This window comes from Marmota monax, unplaced genomic scaffold (genome assembly GCF_021218885.2).
Source record: "Marmota monax isolate L192 unplaced genomic scaffold, Marmota_monax_Labrador192_F-V1.1 WCK01_AAM20220418_F8-fsc00073, whole genome shotgun sequence".
NCBI lineage: Eukaryota > Metazoa > Chordata > Mammalia > Rodentia > Sciuridae > Marmota > Marmota monax.
This window is the reverse complement of record NW_026692846.1, coordinates 1,873,372-1,892,729: the sequence shown is the minus strand read 5'-3', so window position 1 is coordinate 1,892,729 and position 19,358 is coordinate 1,873,372. Positions and strand designations below refer to the sequence as shown.

General features: G+C 62.3%; 1 protein-coding gene across 1 annotated transcript; it reads right to left on the bottom strand.

Annotated features, from left to right (window-relative positions):
- Positions 1-15,946: 15,946 nt before the first annotated feature.
- On the bottom strand, positions 15,947-19,158 carry Arc (activity regulated cytoskeleton associated protein). Its single transcript, XM_046449153.2, has 3 exons — positions 17,309-19,158; positions 16,951-17,090; positions 15,947-16,760 (listed from the first exon to the last, which is right to left on the bottom strand). The coding sequence occupies exon 1, from the start codon at positions 19,083-19,085 to the stop codon at positions 17,895-17,897; it is 1,191 nt and encodes a 396-aa protein (XP_046305109.1). The 5' UTR covers positions 19,086-19,158; the 3' UTR covers positions 15,947-16,760; positions 16,951-17,090; positions 17,309-17,894.
- Positions 19,159-19,358: the final 200 nt, after the last annotated feature.

The following is a 19,358-nucleotide window of genomic DNA, read 5'->3' as shown; positions in this document are numbered from 1 at the left end:
CCACCCCTTGCTCCCTGTCCTGGCCAACCTGGTCAGCCTCGGCCCTGCCCTCTCCCCTGCTCCCTTCCTGTCTCTGGAGTCGTGGCTGCTGGTGGGTTTCGGCTAGGGGCTCCCCAAGGCCTGTGAAAGGGACAGGCACCCTGCCCAGGTGGCTTAGGGGGTGTTCCACGACCTTCAGGCCAATAAGAGAGAGAACGCTGTGTCCCCCTGAGCACAGATGGCGTGGACGTTATTAAAGACATGAGGCCCTGGAGCACCACCAGCAGCACCCCAGGGTCCCTGCGCTGGCAGAGACCCCCAGCCAGGGGCAGAGCTGGCTGGGCCCTGAGTCCCACTGCTAGGAATTAAACTGTAGAAAAAATTAGAAGTTCCCAGAAAGCCCCGACACAGGTTCTCCCCAGGTTGACTAGCCACCCGCTTAAAATGGGAAGAACGGCAGGGTTGGGAGTCCTGATTCTCAAGAAGGCAAGGAAAGGTCATGGGATTCTACTTCCAGATCCACCTTCTCTCCAGGGCTTGGATTCCAGGAGACCAGTTTGTTTTCTTCCCCTGAATCTTTTTTGAAATTTCCCAATGGGTCCACAGTGAGCATGACTTACTCTCGTCAGAAAAAATAAATAGGTAACAATGCTACTTAACAACCAGAAGGACGCGAGATTTCAAAAGACAGAAAAGAGACGCCATCGTTCACTACCTTTGGCCCCACGGGGAGCTGGGCAGCAGCACCTGGCCCAGGGCTCTGCCCAGTCCTGAGGTCCAGGCCTGGTGACCTTGGCAGCCTGAGGGGAAGATGGGAGGCTCAGACCTTCCAGGGCCAAGCTGCCTGGCCAGCAGGGGCCAGGCAAGTCGGACGCGGGCTCTCTGCCCCTCAGCCCGTAGACAGACTTGCTGAGCACTCGGGTGTCTGGGTGTGTTCTGTGGCCGTGCTGAGATCCAGGAGGATTTAGTGGAGATGGCAGAGGGCTGCCAGGGGAGAGGGTGGGAGGCGGCTGCCCTCTGGGCTCTCTCTGCACCTGTTCCCAGGGCCACCATTGCAGGGAGCCCAATAGCCCTGGCCACAGGACTGACACTCCCCCATGGAGCAACTTGGTGGGGTTTTCTGAATGTCATCTGAATGTTCAGAAAGGCCCCAGGGCAGGGAGAGACACTGGGCGGGCGGGTGGGCAGGGTCCACACCACAGGAGTCAGGGGCTGGAGGCAGAAAGGCAGAGGTGGGAAGGGGCCCCCATCGAGGGCTGGAGGCAGGAATGTGTCCCTGAGACCTCTGCTCCACCAGCTTCCCGTGGAGAACATTTTGAAAGGATTCCTGAGCCCCCACTATGGTGTTTGGATCTTGGGGGCAGGGGACAGGCTTGAAGGTGTCCTGGCAGGACGTAAAACTGGACCATGCCCAGGCCTGCTCCAGGTCAGCTTCACAACTGTCATTAGGTGGGAGTGGGGGCAGATACCTCCCCAAAGAGAGGCCCTTCTTCAAGTCTGAATCAGCGAGTCACTGTCCCCAGTGCTCAGTGGGGATCACGTCCAGAGAGAGCCCCAGCAGAGGACCAGGGGAGACTTCAGGGACTAGTTCCCAACTGTCGCTTCCTGGAGGCCCCCAGGTCCAGAGGCTCATTCACCCCTGAGAATTCCGCCCTCAACTGACGTGGAGGGCAGTTAGGGAACTTCCCAGCATGCGAGGTGACTGCCCTGGTGACTGCCCTGGTGATGGCTCTGATGACGCTGGTGCCTCCCAAGCCCTGCATCGTGCGAGGAGGGTCTCCTGAGGGCCAGCAGGAGGAGTGGGAGGGGGCTTGCCCCTAGCGGTCCTTGGAGCATCTCGTCCAGGTCCGCAGCCTGAGCTCATTCCACGGGTTTGGGTTGACTGCTGTCCTCCCACGGCTCGGCTCCCAGGGACCCTGCAGATCAAGTTCTGAGACTGCTCCAAGTCCTGAGAGCCAAGAGTAAATTCCTGCGGACGCCCTTAGGCCACAGGCACTGTCCCTTGTGCTCATCTAAGGGCCCCCTTGAACCCACAGTCCAAGCTACAGTTGGAGAGGGTGTGGCTAGGCCAACTGCCACCCTCGGATCCCAGAGCTCTCCCGCGAACCGCCACTCAGACGTTTGGTGAGAGATGCCCCAGCTGGGCAGGGTGAGGACAGTCACCATCCCCGGGAGAACCCTCCCTCAGGGCCCTGGCCACTGCTGCTGGGCAGCCTCGGGAATGACCCCCAGCTGGAGACGTGGCTCCTCCGGGGCAGGGCATGTGCCTAGAACCCAGTTTAAGCAGCCTCCGGGGAAGGCAGGGCAGCCTTGTACCTGGCCTCAGGTCTTTTGAAGGAATTCCATGGCCGGCACGGCTGTCCATATCCGAGGCAGAAAAGACCCTGCGGCTTCAGCTGCTCGGGTGTGGAGGTGTCCCTGGTCCAGAGCTGCCCCAGGAGAGCAAGGGCCGGACCCGTCCTCCACGGAGATCAGGGCAGGCTGGTGGACAGAATCCGTGGCCACCCTGGAAGCTGTGAGGGGAACCTGAGGGAACCCCCAGAGCAGCCCCTACAAGAGGGCCACAGGCAGGGTCACTACCTCCAGTCTGTCCCCCGAGAGAGGACCCAGGCTCTGAAGAGAACCAAGGATCCAGGACCTGAAGGCCAGTCTTGAGCCACAGAGAGCTTCACAATGAGGACCTCTGGGCAACTGGCTCAAGTGGCTTAGGCCATGTCGAGGAGCTTTGTGGAGAAGAGTGCCCCCCTGCCCAGAAGCTGGAACTGGGTCTCCCCCCTGCGGGAACAGAACCCGAAGGGAACACCACAGGGAAGGGAGCTGATCTGGAGCACGTAAGGAGACCACAGGCCATCGCTTCCACCACCACCGCCCCAAACCAGGACACGCTGCGGCTCATGTGGGCAGGGACGCATCCTCAGGAGGGCGGAGTCGTCACCCCCTGGGTGGGGACAGTCCTGTGTGCCTCCCACGTCGTGGGACCAAGGCTGCTGCTCTTCCCTGGTGGAGCTCTGGGTGTCACCGTGAAGTAAGGTCCACTTTGGGGTCTCTGGTGCCGGCTCCTGAGAACACTCCGTCTGGAAAGCAACCCGAGGAGACTTGCCAGGGACTTTATGCCGGGACGCGGGGTAGAGTGGGGAGGGAGTCGCAGCCTCCTTTCCCAGACGCTCTCTGCTAGGAAACCCCCTCCTGAGACATTTTACCCCTCATCCCCGAGGCTTTAGGGATGGAGGTCCTTCCTCTGAAACTGCTTTCTGCTGAGTGGGGACACTGGTCGAGAGTCCTGATTGGGAGTGGACGCCCCTTGTTGCTAGCCTTACGTGAGTTTGCCGACTCTCTGGGGAAACCTCGATCTGTTTGCCCCTGAACAACTACTGCTTGGAGATTTGTGGCCTCCAATCTACAACGAACCCAGGACACCAGGCAGTTAAGAATGTCCCATCCGCAGCCCAGCTGCACTAGGGCACTGGTAGTTTGCTAAGAGACAGTACCTGGGGACGTACAAGGCTTACAGCAAATTGAGACCCACTGACTAGCTGCTGGGGAGAGTCCGGCGGTGGCAGGCCGGATGCGCAGCGCCTGCCCTCTCCTGCTCTGTTCCCTGCCAGTTGCTGCAGGGAGGGCTCGAGGTCCGGCCATGCAAGCAGCAGCCTCGCCAAGATTCTCAGTCCCATTGCCTGGCCACCATTCCAAGGGCAGGTGCTCTGGCCCATGTGAAGGACCGCAGCTTCTACAGATGGCACCAGCTGCCTTGCTTCTCACAGTGTCACTCAAGACCCACTCACGGTTCCCGGGACTTGGCCAGGTTTGTGGGAATGCCGAGGGGCTCCAGGGACATGGTACTTCACTGTCCTCCTCCTCCTCAGGGAGGACCTAGGGTGCACAATTCAGAGGTCAAGACTACCTAAGGCCTAAGAAAGGGGGAACCAGGTGCAGTTTGAGAGACCTTTTTATCTGCACCCAAATTTGTGTACAGAGTTGGTCTTTCCCTGAGGCACAATCCAAGGGGCCTCCTATGAAGGGTTGGTGGCTCTAGTCCTCTGACCTGACACATTAAGGTAAAAAGAGCCCGACTGTCTGCCAGGGAAACGGGGCGATTTGGTCATCTACGATCATGGCTGCCAAGGAGTCCAGGAGCAGCTGGACACCACCTGTTGGTCTGCGGGGTTGTGGTGGTGGCAGCAAGAGGCTGGTTTGGTTTCATTCTCCCGCCAGGCCTGGCAGAGGCCTGTGAGGGCAGGAGCTGCCGCAGCCTGGAGTCCAGCTGCCCTCCCCTCCCCCTCTGAGAAGTGATGCCAAGCGTGCTCAGGGGCTGTGGTAGGGTTAACCCCCCTGGCAAGGTCTTGGGGTGTGGGCCTCCTCTTCCCAGGCACCAGCAGCCTGCGATTCCCTTGGGCCATGGAGAAGGGAGATGGTCCTGCCTGGGGGCAGGCTCAGGCCCAGTGGCCGGGGCCTGAGTGTGTCTACGTGGTCTTCAGGTCTTACAGGTCTTCAGGCTGGGGGAGCTACTGGTGAACTGTGGCAGGAACTCAGCTCCAGGACAGAGATGGGGAGTGTCCATTACATCTGGACACAGCCCCAAAGATTGAGAGGATGCATGTCACAGCCGAGGTGGCAAGTCAGAACAGAGGGACAGTCAGGGCCCTGACTAAGACAGCCCAAGGCCAGCAGCCCTCCCAGGATCCCTCACCCAAGACCAGAGACCTCTTGTTCCTGGAACAGTGTTCTTATTTTACTTTTTGTTTTGCAAAAATGAAGTAAAAGACAGTTAATGAGCTATAGATCTGACCAACTGACCAGCCACAGATTGAGCAAGTTCAAGGGCACTAGGCCGCAGGCAGATGATGGCGGAAGGGACGGTGAGGAAAGTTGAGGTGGCAGTCCCCATGAGACAGAAGAGTGGGTCAGTGCCTCCCAGCCAGGGTCCTGGGGGTCGGCAGTGTCAGAGCGTCACCCTGGATGGTCACCTTGGGGTGTCAGCCTGGACATGCTCATCACCGGCAGGAGAAACCGCACTCTGCTAAAGCCCAAGGGCAGGGATTTGGAGGTTCTTTGTGATTTTCCTGGGCAAGGCTGGTGACGAGTGACCAGGGGATGGGGCCAGGGTGCCATGGTGTCCAGTCACAGGGTGCCCTTCTTCTGATGGACCTCGAGTGAGGGGGGTGCTGCATGGGGAGCCCTCGGGCCTGGTTTTCCCCCTGAGTTTGCGAGGCGCGTGCGCCTGTGCTTCTGGTGAGCAGACAAGTTCCCGGGTCGCTCCTAGCAGCCCGACTGATTTATCCGTCTGTGCCTCACGGTGGTTGTGCCTGGCAGATGGTGGTGTTGACTGGTACAAAGAAGGTGTGGAGCATTGCCCCTCAGCCCTGAAACTCAGAATGGAGGGCTCAGGGCCGACTGCTGCTTTATAACCAGGGCAGCCCAGGTTCAGGCACAGCCTGAAAACTGCTGCTCCGTCCGTGGTGGGGCCGCTCAGACGGCGCCCGGCTGGCTCTCTGCAGGAGCAGAAGCCGATCGGCAGCAGAGGTCCCTGCTGCCCGCCACTGGGTCTCTGAACACAGCCCCCCCGGTCCCCTGCACTCCTCTCTGACACTGTGTTTTCTGTGGCATGAGCCTCTGGGTGACCTGGGCAGGCCTCATGGAGGAAGGGGCATTGGAAGTGAGGTTTGAAGCACAGAGAGGAGACTGCCAAGCGGTGGGGAGAGAAAAGTCCCACAGCAGAGGGACAAGCTCGCGGAGGCCCATTGAGGCGAGGACCCAGCACTCGTGGGGCTGAGGGTGACGGTGGGTGTGCCCCTCATGGGAGGCCCATGTGGGCTACACGGCACAGAGGGCAGCGCCCTTTAAAATCAGGGCATCTTACGGCAAAAGGAAGGCCTCTGAGGGGGAGGAGGTCCCCTGGGCCCTTCCAGGGGGAAAGGCCTGCTGAGGGGAGGCGGAGGTCAGCTTCCCAGCAGGCGTCCAGGTGGCCCTGGGCCAGCAGTCACGTGTGGCAGGAAAGCAGCAGGAGGAAGGCCCCACAGGGGCCCCCTGCCGGCCCTCTACCTCTTCAGATGCCCACCACGACTGCCATCTCCTGCCCGTACCCTCACTGCCCCCAAGACCCAGAGCTGAGCAGGCCGACCGGGCTGGGAGGGAGGCTGGGAGGCAGAGCCTCTGGGGAGGCTTGGGGTGGGGTGAGGAGTCCCGAGGCACCCTGGCCAGGCTCCCGGCAGCCAGTCTGTGCAGTACCCTCTCCCTGAGCCCAAGGGGGCCACACCCACAGCGCTTTAGAGCTCAGCCCTAAACCCCAGTCTCCCACTAAGTGCTGAGTGACCTTCTCACCGAATCAGCACCCTTGGCAAGTAGCCAAACACCTGAGCGCCGCGGGTTTCTCTCAGTGGGCGCTGCCTGGAGAAGGAGGGCTGCGCTGTTGAACCCGACACAAATACAAGACCCCCGACTCCACCTTTAAATCAAAGCCAGCTTGTGTCTGTGTACACAACAGCTGGCCAGCGAAGTCCACCCGAAACCCAGGCCAGAGAGCACCCCCAGCTCCCCAACAACAAGCTTTTAGAGCACACTAAGCTGCAAAGGGGGCTGTCTTGAGAACTTACAGATGACAGGATTTGGGCGAGCACAGTACCCAGGCAGGGAGCAGGTTAAGGTCTAAATGGTTCAACGTTTCAAGGTAGGGTGTAGGTTCAGATCCCAGCCCAGGATTTATGACGCACCCCTGAGGTTTCAGAGAGGGTTATCTGTCGGGGAAAGCCAGGCGTGGGTGAGTTCCAGGCACGGGCAGGCATTCCAAGCAAGTTTAGAAATCGCAGTGACTTATAGTGAAACAGACACGAACTTCTCATGACTTTGTGATTAGATGGCTCCCAATGTTAAGAGGGAATTGGGCTGGTTCGCCAGTGTCTGCAGCGCCTTCCCCCAGGTCGGGGGTCTGGCCCTCTCACCTGGTGAGGGGCGTGTGATGTCCACACCCTCTGCAGCTGTGCTGGGGCAGGTAGGCGACTCGGGCACCAGGGCTGGCTCTCTCACAGGCCGTGGTGTTGTCACTATGATGAGGCTGTGAGTCCAGGGTCCCCAACATGGCACCGGGACCAGGGAGAGTGCGTCCAGAGTCCCCCCTCAGGTGACAGCTGGGTGGTGGCCATCAGAGCCCTCAGTTTCAACTTCTGTGGTGACAGCCCCTGAAAGCAAACAGCCGGCAGGGACACAGGCCACCAGGGGCGGGGCTCAGCCTGGAGCCGTCAGGGCCGTGTGCCGAGTGCTGGTTCTCAGCTCCTCCAGCAGAGACCCTGCTCGTGGGGCCAGGAGGAGGTCGCTGAGCCTTTCCCTGTGAGGAAATGCAGGGCCGAGAGGGCAGGCGCCAGCCTCACCTGGGATGGGCTGGCCGCAGGGCTGCTGCCCTTGGGTTGGGGGACCACGCCCGAGCAGGTAACAGAAGGGGGACAGAACAGCTGTACCCCAAGGGGAGGGGCTTCCAGCATGGGCAGTGGGGAGGCGGGGCCTGGGGGGCCTGGGGGGCAGCTAGAGGCCTGCAGGCCACTTTGCAGGACAAAGGACAGTCTCTACTCTCTTGCTGCCTCTGTGCATTTGACAAGTAAGCATTTGCCATGGGCGTGCAGAGCACTGGAGGGAGGCCACGGCCCAGCTGCCGTGGGGGCCTGCCTCTGCCTACCATGAGTTTCCGAGCAGGACTTGGGCACAGCCGAGGGAAGGCCGTGCCTCACAGGGCCAACAGGCCTCAGAGCCAGCGGCTCCCGGCTCCCGGATGCACGACTGCTGGGCCTTCCAACCCTGAGCGGCAGAAGCTGGTGCGGGCGCTCCAGGGAGGGAGGCGGTGGAGAGAGAGGGACAGCTGCCTGGACACAGCTGAGCCTGGGACTCCTCCCTCCCTGGCCTCCCCGGCCTCCCTGGGCTCCCCGCCCTCTGCAGCAGAGGTGGCTCCGGGGCCCCAAGGGTGCCCACCAGGCCTGGAGCAGAGAACAGGAAGCCCTCCCTCTCCGAGGCTTCCCGGCTTTATTCCCTTCCCAGCACCCAGGGAGGTCGTCCCTCAGTCTCTCTGGCACAGGATGTGAAGACCTTGGCAATAAAAGCGTCTGTCTCACTCCTTGGGCCTTTGCGATGCTGGGTGCGCTGGGTGGATGAACGGGCCACCACAGAAAGGGCTTGCTCACTGCCGCTGCCCACCTAGGGAGGCCGGGCTGGAGCACGGGTGGCAGGAGGGCACTGTCTGCACAGAGGAGGCTTGCCAAAGGACCGCGGCTCGGAGACGGCGACAGCTGCCCAGGTTCACCAAGCAGAGGGCCAAAGGTGGGTCCCAGGCAATCTCGGGGAAAAGCCACAGCTGTCCACCGGGGGGTCCCAGGGCTGCACCATCCACCCTGTCCCCAGGGCATGCAGCCAAGGGCAGGGCACTGGGCTGCCCAGTAGGTTCACAGGGGTCCCCATCACTCAGCAGAGAGGACCAGAAGGGGCCACTGTGTGGATGGTGAGTTCTGTCATTTCTGTCACTTGTCAGTCCCTCCATGAAGACCAGCCTCTTGGCTGCTCAGTGACTTCAAGCAGGGTGGACAGGTCATTCCTCCCACCTCCTCCTCCTCAGAGCCTTCCTTTGCCTCCTCAGACAGCCTTTGGGGCCTCTTGCTGTCATGCTTGAGGCAGCTCCTGAGTTGGTTGGGACGTTCAGAGGTGGAGTGAGGGGACTGTGGGAGCTGGGTCTAATCTGTCCATCCTGGTTTGAAGGGACTGACTGGGTGGTGGCTGTAAGCAGGTGGGAAGTGGCTGGAGTCGAGGGTCATGGGGTGTGCCCTGGAGGGGTGCTCTGCTCTGTCATCCGCCCCCCCCCCGCGTTCTGGCCAGCGCTCCTGCACCCCACTCTTTGTTCCGCCTCGCCTGGGGCCCATAGGCGGCCGTGGACTAAATCTGAAGCCGTGAGCCAAAATAAAGCCTCCTCCCCCGGGTGGTTCTGGTCAGCATGAAGCGGCTCTTCCTCCCAGTGCTGCCTGAGTGGCCGTGGCAGCAGGGTTGCCAGCTGCAGGATGGATGAGGCATGGTCCCTCTTGCATTTTGCGGAGTGGACAGGGCAGAACCGGCGCTGCCCCTCTCTGGACCCTGGCTGGGCTGTGGCTGTGGAGCTGTAAGAGCCTGCAGACCATTTTTTGTGGGTTTTTAGATCCCAAGTTCACTGTCATCTCTGATGGGCTTCCTGTCCACTAGCAGTCCGAGGCCTCAGCATGGCCCTTGATGTTGGAATGAAGTGATTTTACTTTACGCAGACGTTCTTCCGACACCTCTTTTCCACTATTGAGGCCAGAGATGGACTCCGGCTGCAGGCCCTGCTGTCCTTTGGCCTGGTCTTGTCCCTGACTGTCCACAAAGTCTGGCTCAGGCCCTGATGGCTGTGAAGGACAGAGGCAGGTCTGGCCCTAAGCTGCCCATCTAGTAGAGGGGAGACCAAGGTCAGTGGCGTTGGGGCAGGAGCCGAGGCAAGCTCCAGGGGGGGCCTGTGCCGCAGACGGGCACCGTCTCTGGAGACGATGCTCAGGACCTCAGAGATGGCACCCACCCTACTTTCTCATCTGTCTGGCCACCTCACGACCCCAGGCCTCAGAGGCCACCCGCACTGGCCCACAGGGCCCAGGAGCCTGAGCAGAGCCTTCTCCAGCGCACCTGCCTGGCCCAGGGGTGAGGGAGCTGTGGGTGGGGTGCCAGGGCCGCCCAGGGAGTCCAGATCAGCAGCCTCAGCCCCTGATCTCTGGGCTCACTGGGGCCAGAGCAGCCCCACATGCTGTCCCCACCAGCCTTCTGAGGGCAAGGACATAGGGGTGGCCTCAGCAGGACCACACAACAGAAATGCAAAGAGCCCAACGAGACTGAGCATGTCCCACAAGCCCCAGCAGAAAATAAAGAGATGCTGGTGACATTGACTGTGTCACGCTCTGGGTCTGACTGTCCCCCCAGGGCTCATGGGCTGAAGGCTTGGTCCCTAAGGCAGCAGTGTTCAGAGTTGGGGCCTTGGGAGGTGCCTGGCACAGAGCCGCTACCCACTTCCCCCAGCTGCCAGCGGGTGTGCAACTGGGGACAGGTGGGCTCTGGTGACCCGAAAACAGCCCAAGTGCTGCCACTGCAGCGATGGGGAGACTGAGGCAGGGGGTGGGGCCAAGAGGTGGCTCACAGGGACGAGCTGCAGGACCCAGGCCACTGTCACGGCCCTGAGTCGGGTCATACTGCTGGGGAGGCCGAGACTCAGCAGGGTGAAGTGAGTGGACCTGGTGGGCAGGAGGCAGGACCCAGCCGGATGCTGGGGTCAAGCAAGGTCAAGACAGGCAGCAGGGAGGGAGTCAAGGCTGCTGTGCTGGGGTGTCCCCAGACAGTGATGCCACCCACAGGGGTGACATAGGAGTGGCCGTGAGGAAAGGGAGTGTGGGCTGTGCCCTGGGTGGGGGGCTGGACATGCGGCAGAGGCTGTTTCTAATCACCCTGCCCTTGGCCCTGTGATGAAATCCCAGGAACCCTTCTCAGGCTGCCGACCCTCCAGCCCACGCACGTGTGTGCCTGCGACGCACACCACACATACCTGTGGCCCTGCGGGGACCTAAAAGCATCCATCAGGGATGCCGTGGGTACCCCAGCCTGGTTCCCATAGCAACGCCTGGATGGTGGAGAGAGGGGAAGGTGGAAATGCAGAGAAATCTCTCGTAAAGATCAATGGCTTCAAACTGAACAGCCAGAGGGGAGACAGCCGTGGGGACAGCCCCGGGCTTGGGCTGAGGCCACCAGGCGCAGGGCTGCGCAGCCCGGGCAGGGCAGCCACTCCCCCCAGGAGTGCCTGGGCCAGGCCAGGGGAGGCAGACCTCAACCCCCTGGCGGCAGGGAGACGGGAGGGCACACACCAGCCTGCTGACAAGCTGTCCACGAGCCAATGTGGTCATCACCCCCTTCACAGATGAGGAGCGTGAAGCACAGAGTGGCCACACTCAGCAGGGGCACCGCGGCCAGGCTCAGAAAAGGCCTCGAGGGCGGCCCGGGCTCCCTAACAAAGGAGACAGAACCTTGTGGCCTGTAGAACACACGTCCATCTTCTTGGGGTCTGTAGGTCAGTCCTGCCCTGCCCCGCTGGGCTCAATGGAAGGGCTGGCTAGCTCCCTGCGGAGGCTCGGTGGAGAGCCTGAACCTGAACCCCCAACCTCCGCAGCCTCCAGAGTGGCCCACACTCAGCCCAGGCAGCTCCCCGTGTGTGACGGGAAGCCGTGGCGTCTGGGGGAATGCTCTGACCGGGCTCCGTCCTCAGTCCACTCTCACCGTCTCCCATGCCCTTCTCCTGGGCCTGGTGAGTACACTGGGTCCAGCCAGGGGGCTGGCTCGGCTCCTGACCTCAAGGTCATGCCAGGCCAGCAGCCCGACAGGAGGGGCGTGCGGATGCTGGGGGCTGTCCCGCCCACCACAGGTAGGAGTGCAGGACAGGGGACCTCGCTAGGGGCAGTACCCAGGGGTCTGCAACAGGGCTGGCACAGCAGGGGTTGGCCTGGGCAGAAGGCCTCAGGGGCAGAGGCTGGCTGGAGGACTGCAGGGGAAGACCAGTCCATGGGGATGTGCCTGAAGCAGATGATCCCACTGCCCAGTGGGGAGGGGCAACCTGGTGGGCCTTGAGGCTTGGGAGCCAGGGAGTCGGGCACCCACAGTCTTGCAGGTCCAGATGCCAGGGAGGCCCTTGTGGTCCAGGGCTGGATTGGAATCCCTGGTGGATCCAGGTCCCTACTCTGCCAGTCAACACTGCTGGGGACTAGCAGGCCACCTTCCCTCTCTGGCTGAGAAACCTGCCTCATCTGGTCCCGCTTCCCCCAGGGACCTACTACCAGCCCAGGAAGCTCAGCCCACACCCCCTCTGCTCTCTGCACACAGAGAGGGCCCCAGAGATGTGGAGGTCCAAATGGATCACCAGCCTCTTGCTTCATCCAGAATCTGAGTTTCGGCTCTCTGAGTGCAGGTCCTGTTTTAAGGGCTATTGGGGCACCATCCTATCCTCAGCCCCTTTGCTAGGGGGTGTCAGAGCCTCCTGGGAAGTCCTCCTGAGTTGTTAAGTTGGGCCAATGTCTTCTGGAGTGGACAGAGATGGGGGCATTGAATGGAGGAGGTTCCTGGCCCCCGTCACAGCCCCCCACTCCCATTCCAGTGGGGATGGGGAGGCTTGTTCCTCAGTGGCCCTGAGTGTGGAGAGATGAACTGACATTTCCCAGCAAGATCTTACCAGGTACTGGGCAAAGCAGAGGCAAGATAATTACAGGGATGGCCGAGGCTAAGAATAGCCTCCTCCACGGCCCAGCCTCCTGCAGGGAAGAGCCCGCAGCAGAGCCTGGAGTCCCGGCCAGAGAGGGGGACATGCCTCATTGTGAGGCCACTTCTGGGATCCTGCTGGTGGGGGCATCAAGGACTTCCTCGGGGGGTCAGTCCAAACAGCGGGGTCCGGGGTGCCCGCTGCATAGCAGTGGCACCTGGGTGGGAACTGGTCTCCTTGAGGAAGCACGAGGGCAGGGCCCTGGGGAGAGAGGAGCTCGTCAGACTGTGGCCATTCCCCACAAAAAGGGCTCAAAGGTCCCCAGGGGACACCCAGAGTTTGGAGCAGTGGTGGCCGCCAGCCTCCTCCAAGCTGAAGAGACACTGGGCCCTCCTGGCAGGGTCTCAACTCTCCCCCAACTGGATAACTTTGGGCAGGTGTCACTCCCTCCTCAGGTGACTGCTGTCTTTGGGGGACAGTCTCCAAGCAAGACCACCTGCGCATACCTGTGCCCAACCAAGACTTGCCTGCCTCCTCCTGCTGGTCCTAGGTGGTCTTCCCGGGAAACAGAGCCCAGGACAGGGGCACAGGCGGTGGCTCCCTGAAGCAGAGCCCAGGTCTCCAGCATGGGCTGGCGGGGAGGGGCAGGCGGGCGTCCGGCTCCTCGGCCATCCTGGGCGGCTCTGGTGTCAGGGCGCCCTGGAGTTGCTCCCCTTGGGCCAGGTAGGCCCTTTGAGCCCACGTTGGTGAGCCATGGGCTACACTACCTCCCAAGGCACCGAGTCCCCCAAACCTGCAGCGATGGCAGCAGAGCGGGTCACTGACAGGCCAAGAACACCTAGGGGCCAGCAGCTGCTAGGGCTGCTCTCACAGGCCAGCCAGGGAACGGTGGCCTCTTTGGACACCTCCACCTGCTTCTGTGTCCTTGCTGCCCCATCCTTGGTCAGGGGAGGCTGGGCTTGTATCTGTCTGGGTAGTGCTGGGCCTTTGACCTTGGGCCCCAGTGAGGAGAGTCAGGTCAACAGATCAGACCTGGGTACACAGAGCTTGTGATTTGTTCATCAGATATCTGTCCTTGCAGAGAAGGACTGACCTCCTCTATCCCCAAAACAGAGCACCAGGTGCCACCTCCAAAGGGCACTGTCAGGGCCCATCATGCACCAAGGAAGCCAGTGTGAGGCCGGCCCAGGAGTCTGGTGATGAAGCCCCTCCCTCCGTGTTGGGCAGTGGCTGATCATAATAGTGGAGCCTCAAATCCTGACTGGACGTGGCTCTGCCGGCCTGTGGGACCCAGCCAAGCGCTGGTGTGATCTGGGGAGGAGGAGCAGAGGGAGCTATGCACCTTCAGGGCCAGGCGTGGCCTCCGAGCATCACTGGACCCCTGGTGGAGGGGCAGGGCCTGCCCAGCCCTCTCTGATCTTTGGGAAGGGGCTCTGCTTGGAAGGGCATACTGATGGCAGGCACTCGTCACCTGTCACTCAGTCAGGACATCAGTGCCTCTGCAGCCCTGCCTCTCCCGTGTCACCCTCACTGCCCTGGGGTGCACTGGTCTTGCCAAACCCAGGGAGGGTTTAGCATGCAGTTTCCAAATGGCCTCCCATGCTGCTCTCTGGGCCCCCCTCCCTCGTCCACCTTCCTCTTTCTCTCCTCCTCCCCCAGCTCACCTCCAGGTTCCCCACCTGCAGACCCAGTCTGTACCCCTCAGAGAGTCACCCTCACTGAGGGGGCAGCCCAACACTCAGCCCCACACTCTGAAGGGCCGGATCCTGGGTGGTGGTCTCTGTGCCCACAGGCCCTTGCTCCATGGAGAGGGCATATCTGCAGCAGGTCGAGGTGGGGAGCCAGGACTGGGCCCACTGGGCCATGGCTTCCTGCCCCTCCTGGCCTGGGCTCCCCACCTGGGCTCCCCACAGCATTCTCTTGCACCTCCTTTCCCATTCTGAACAGTGCCCGTCACCCCCGCCCCGCCCCACCACGCGGCCTGCTTCAGGAGCTGTCTGCGGGTCCACGGGGCCTCGTGGCCCTGCCCCTTCCTTGGCCTGGCGCCTCTGCCCCCTCTCACAGACCCCAGAGGTAGGGCCAGTGCGCAGCCTCGCTCCAGCAAGCAAGGAGGCTCCTTGGTTGAACCTTTGGGCACAGCTGGTGAGACCCTTGGCCCCGCGCAGCCTGACGCCCGCCCTTTCATCCTGCTGCCCGCTCACTGAGGCAGACTTGATTTTAGAGGAAAGCACTGGACAGCATGGGGCCGCCCTAGGGTTTTATGCCTGTGCCCACCTGGCCAGAGGCCTCCCACCAAACTAGGTCTGCAGGTGGGCCCTCAAGCCCCCAGATGCCTGCCCCCAGTCCCGCCTCTGTTCCAGAACCCGAGGGTGGCCCTCTCTGTGTCCCAGTCTCCCTGCCCCACAGTGAGATGAGGCTGAGTGGCCAGTGGTGCTCATGAGCAGGGTGACCAGGGTGGAGGCCACTTGGGGAGACTTCCAGCCTGGGGACTTGAGCCACAGGACTTGGGAGGTCCGTGGGCAGTTGGGCCACCCCGCCCCACGCCCTGCGGCCAGGCCCTCTGCCTGCTCTGGGAGCAGAGGCACCGAGCTGCACCTCCAGCCCTCGTCGGTGACGGGGTGACTGACGACAGGGAACGCCGCGTCCTGGGCTGCCACCTTTCGTGTGAGCAGTACCTGTGGGGACAAAGTGTTGTCCCACCATGGGGGCCCTCCTGCTGTCCCTGTCACTCTCTCTCCCCATTCTTGTCAGCAGTTTCATTCTTTAAAAGAAACGAAGGCGAACAGGACAGAGGCAGCCCTTTTACCATGGAGAGCTGCACTCAGGGCTGCCTGCTAGCCCGGCCTGGAGGGTGACATTTCCTGGTGGCAGGTGGCCAGGACACACACTCCATCTGTGCCCTGGCCCCCAGGCTTCCTCTGTGTCCCCGCAGGCTTCATCCTGCCCTCAGCAGGTGCAGCGAGGGCTGTGCTATGGCCAGGCACCCAGCAGGGCCAGCTCTACCCAGGCTGGACAGGGCAGGCTGCTGCCCTGCCCCGGCTGCCCCCCTCCGCACCCCTGTGAGCAGAGAAACACCATCAGATGGGTCAGCACCTACACAGAGCAGTACCTACAGATGACCTGGTGGTCAGTCAGTCAAGCCCTCATCCAGAGGGGCCCTGAAAGTGTTCGGTAGGTGTGAGCAGCACAGCCCCCACAGGCCACCCCTCCCTCCTCACAAAGGCCAGGAGGCTGGCTTCCCCCTCGCAGGGAGAGCTCACCCTTGTAGGGGAGGAAAATGAAGCCCAGAGACAGCAAGTCATGATCCCACAGCCAGGACCGAGGGCCCCTCTTGGCTGGACCCTTCTTTGGCCACACCCCTCCGGCTCCAGGGCCTGAGCAGGCTGTGGATCCAGCCTTGGCACAGCCTGTACTCCTGCAGGACTTGGGGACTGTCCTCTGCTCAGCGTGAACAGGGCTCCTGCCCCACTGCCTCGGGCCTGGGGCTGCAGGGGATGGTCTCTGGGGTGGAGGCCTCAGGTTTCTATAGGCTGAGGACAGGACCCTGGGGTTTCTCTTGCAGGGGGGAAATGTAGCAGTGTTCCCCTGCCCCCAGACCCTCCCTGCACCATGCAGGATCCACAGCTACCCCTCAGGCCACAGGGCCTCCCTCGAAGCTCCCCTCTCGCCAGCCCACACCCCCAGAGAGGCAGCAGGAACACTCCACAAGTTTCAGTGTTTTATTAACAAAATCTTATAAAAACAGTCTGTCTTCGAGGTAAGGTGGCAGGGATTCAGGCCTGGCAGGACTTTCAAGGCGTAGTTTGTGTAGGGGGGAGGCACACCCTCTGAGGTCTCCCCAGGCCCCAGGACCTCCCTGCAGCCTGTGCTGGCCAATGAGTATGAGTTATGGCTTATGTGCAAAAATAAAATCTGTGGGGATGGGCAGGGGCACAGGGTGGAGGATTCATCAGATCATGTGCAGAGTTGGTCCCCAGAATCCGGAACCCCAATAGGCAAGGCAGAAAGAGGAACCTCCAAAACTTCAGTCCGGGCTGCTCCAGCTGCAGACATGAGTGGCCCAGGGTCTAGCCTGAGCAAAAGCAGGGCCAGGGCAGAACAGAGAGCCTGGGACAGCCCAGGAGCAAAGGCCTCAGGATCTCCTGGGGCTGGCCTGGGGGCTGCTGGAGGGGCTGGGGCCCTGGCCTCGGGGCTCCTAAAAGGATCTGGCAGGAGGCCATAGCCACACAGCACGCAGGGACTCCCTGCTGGAAGGGCCAGGGTAGTGGACCCTGGCTTTGGCTGCAGTGGCTCTAGGGGCAGGGAGCTGGCAGCCAGCGGGGCGGGCATAGCGGCAGGCCCTGGCCCTCACGCCGGTCCATCCTCACCACCAGCTCTCAGGCCGAGCTGGGGTGCTACCCAGCGCCAGAACGCCTCCTCTCTGCAGCTGCCCTCTCTCAGCTGCCCTGGGGCTGGCAGCCTTGAGAGAGGGGAAGACAGTGCCAGGCTCAGCAGCAAAGACTCCAAGGCAGTCAGAGACCTGAAGGAGAGAAAGCACAGCCATCAGCAACAGAGCAGTGGGCTCACAGGCAGGACCGGGGGCAGGTTCTTGGGCTGGAGCCCCCAGGGTCCAGGCACAGACTCTCAGCTTTCACAGGGGATGGGTGAGCGCATGCCTGGGCAGGATGGCAGAGGGGCAGTCTGAGGCAGGAAGAATGGGGCTCTGTTACCTGTTGTGATTCTCCTGGCTCCGAGTGCTGGCTGCTGCCTCAGCCGGATTTGAGGACTTGGCCCCTCTGGGACTGTGTGCCCGCCACAGCTGAGTCACTGAGCAGAGCTCAGACCCTGCGCGTCTGGCATGAATCACTATCTGAGATGAGAAGCACAGGGTCCCGGTGAGCGGGCTGAGCCAGCTCCTCAGCACTGCCTCCCACCCCAGCCCACTCCTGATCCTGGGGGTCTCTCTGCACCCCCACGATGCCATCCCGACCCCATCTTTGCTGCCTCGGAGCCTCAATGGGCTCATTTGGAGAATGAACTGGGCCCTGACCCTCCCAGCTCTAAGATGCCACAGAGGTGGGGACTCACCTAGGGGCCAGGAGGCGCCAGGATGTCAGGTCTGCTGCTGCTGCTGCTGCTGCATGTGCAACTTAGGTGCTCCCTGAGAAGGGAGTTGTGCTGCCCAAGGCTGGCCGTCTGCCCCGGGGGGCGACGGGAGTGCCAGCTGGCTCTGCAGTGTCTGCCAGGAGTGGGTGGTGTGCCAGAAGTTGAGGTTCAGCACTGGTTCTGCCTTGCCTTCTGCCCGGGTGCCCTGTTGAGCGGTCTCTGCCTTCTGGACACTTGGTTTCCTGTGTGCCCAGAAGCACTGGAGCAGAATGAGGAAGCTGGAGATGTTCTGCAGTGGCCTGAGTGCAGAGGGTAGGGCTGCCCCCAGGCCCAGGCAGGAGGCCAGGGAGACAGAGGTGGGGTGACGCAGGAGCCCTGCAGGGGAGGGGCTCCTCGCTGCTCAGGGCTTTGCACACATCTGGGTGGCATGTCTGTGATTAGGGCCTGGAGGCTGAGGGTGCCTGTTGGATGAGGAATGACCCAGTGGGTATCAGTGCCAGATCAAGTCCTGGTTAGCAAAAGCCACAGCATGGCTGTGGTGGGCAGGCTGGGGGCCCTGGGCTGCCCTCTATTCAGGCTGGGTCCGGTCGCTGGCCACAGACTCGCTGGTGAGGGCGGGAGTGAGGGCCTCTGCTTCGTCCTCAGTGGGCACCTGGGGGCCGGCTGGCTCAACCCCCTGCTCCAGGCCGTCCTGCACCTCCATGCCCCTCTGGATGAGCTGCTCCAGGGTCTTGGGCAGTGGGTGGCGCAGAAAGCGCTTAAGCTTGGGCTGCAGGGTGCCCACCACATACTGGATGATCTCCTCCTCCTCAGCGTCCACGTACAGGGTCTGGTACAGATCCCGCTTGCGCCACAGGAACTGATCCAGTGGCTCACCCTGCTTCTGTGGCAGGTCCAGCTCCCGCTGGATGGCCTCTCGGGACAGGGTGCCCTCGCTGTACTGCAGGAACTCCTTCTTGAATTCCACCCAGTTCTTCACAGAGCCCTGCTTGAACTCCCACCACTTCTTGGCTGGCCCATTCATGTGGTTCTGAATCTGGGACAGCCAGTACTCCTCAGAGCCACCCACCTGCCGCAGGTATTCTTCCAGGTGGCTCAGGAACTCCCGTGGGTCCTCGAAGATCTGAGTGTCCACACCGGGGCTTGGCTGCCCGTCCTCTCCAGGCCCCCAGGGCTGGTACTGCTGGGCTTCAGCTGGTTCTTGACCCGGCAGCTCACCAGCAGCGGGTGGCGGAGTGATAGCATAGGGGCTGACCGTGTAGTCGTAGCCATCAGTCTCGTGGCAGTAGCTCTCAGGACCCCCCACGCCCACGGAGACCGTGTGGCGGGCTGGATCGTTGCCCACCGGGTACTTGCCGCCCATGGACTCCAGGCGGTCGGCCCACTTCTCCAGTCTGTAGAAGACCTCGCGCCACACATGCATCTCGCGCTTGACCCAGCGCTCCAGGTTGGCGATGGTCTCCTGGCAGCGGCACAGGCAGGCCTTGATGGACTTCTTCCAGCGCTGCGAGTCGCTCGTGGGCACGTAGCCGTCCAAGTTGTTCTCCAGCTTGCCCACCGACCTGTGCAGCCCCTTCAGCTCGCGCTCTACCTGCTTGGACACCTCGGTCAGCAGGTGCCGATGGGTCCTCCGCACGTGCTCCAGCATCTCGGCGCGGCACTTACCGATCTGCAGGATCACGTTGGGCTTGGCCGCCGGCCCGCCCCGCGGCCCAGGGTAGGCGTGGAGGCCGCCGCTCGTCATGTGGTCCAGCTCCATCTGCTCGCAGGTGGCCGCGCTCCGGACAGGCTACGAACTACTCTGGGACAGGCGCTGTGAGAGCGCAGGGAGCCGGCGGCGGCGGCGGCGGCGGCGGGGCGCGGGGCGGCTTGCGGAGCGGCGGGAGCCCGGGTGCGGGAGCCGCGGTGCTGCGGCAGGTGCGGCAGGTACGGCAGGTACCTTGCGGCAGAGGCTGAGAGAGGACGCGGCGCCCGTGCTCTGCGCCGAGCCGCTGCCGCGGGCTCTTTATGCTGCCCGCGGCCCGTGGGCGGC

Excerpts from the sequence above, each read along its gene's own strand:
- Arc (XM_046449153.2), bottom strand. The coding sequence starts at position 19,085 with ATGGAGCTGGACCACATGACGAGCGGCGGCCTCCACGCCTACCCTGGG.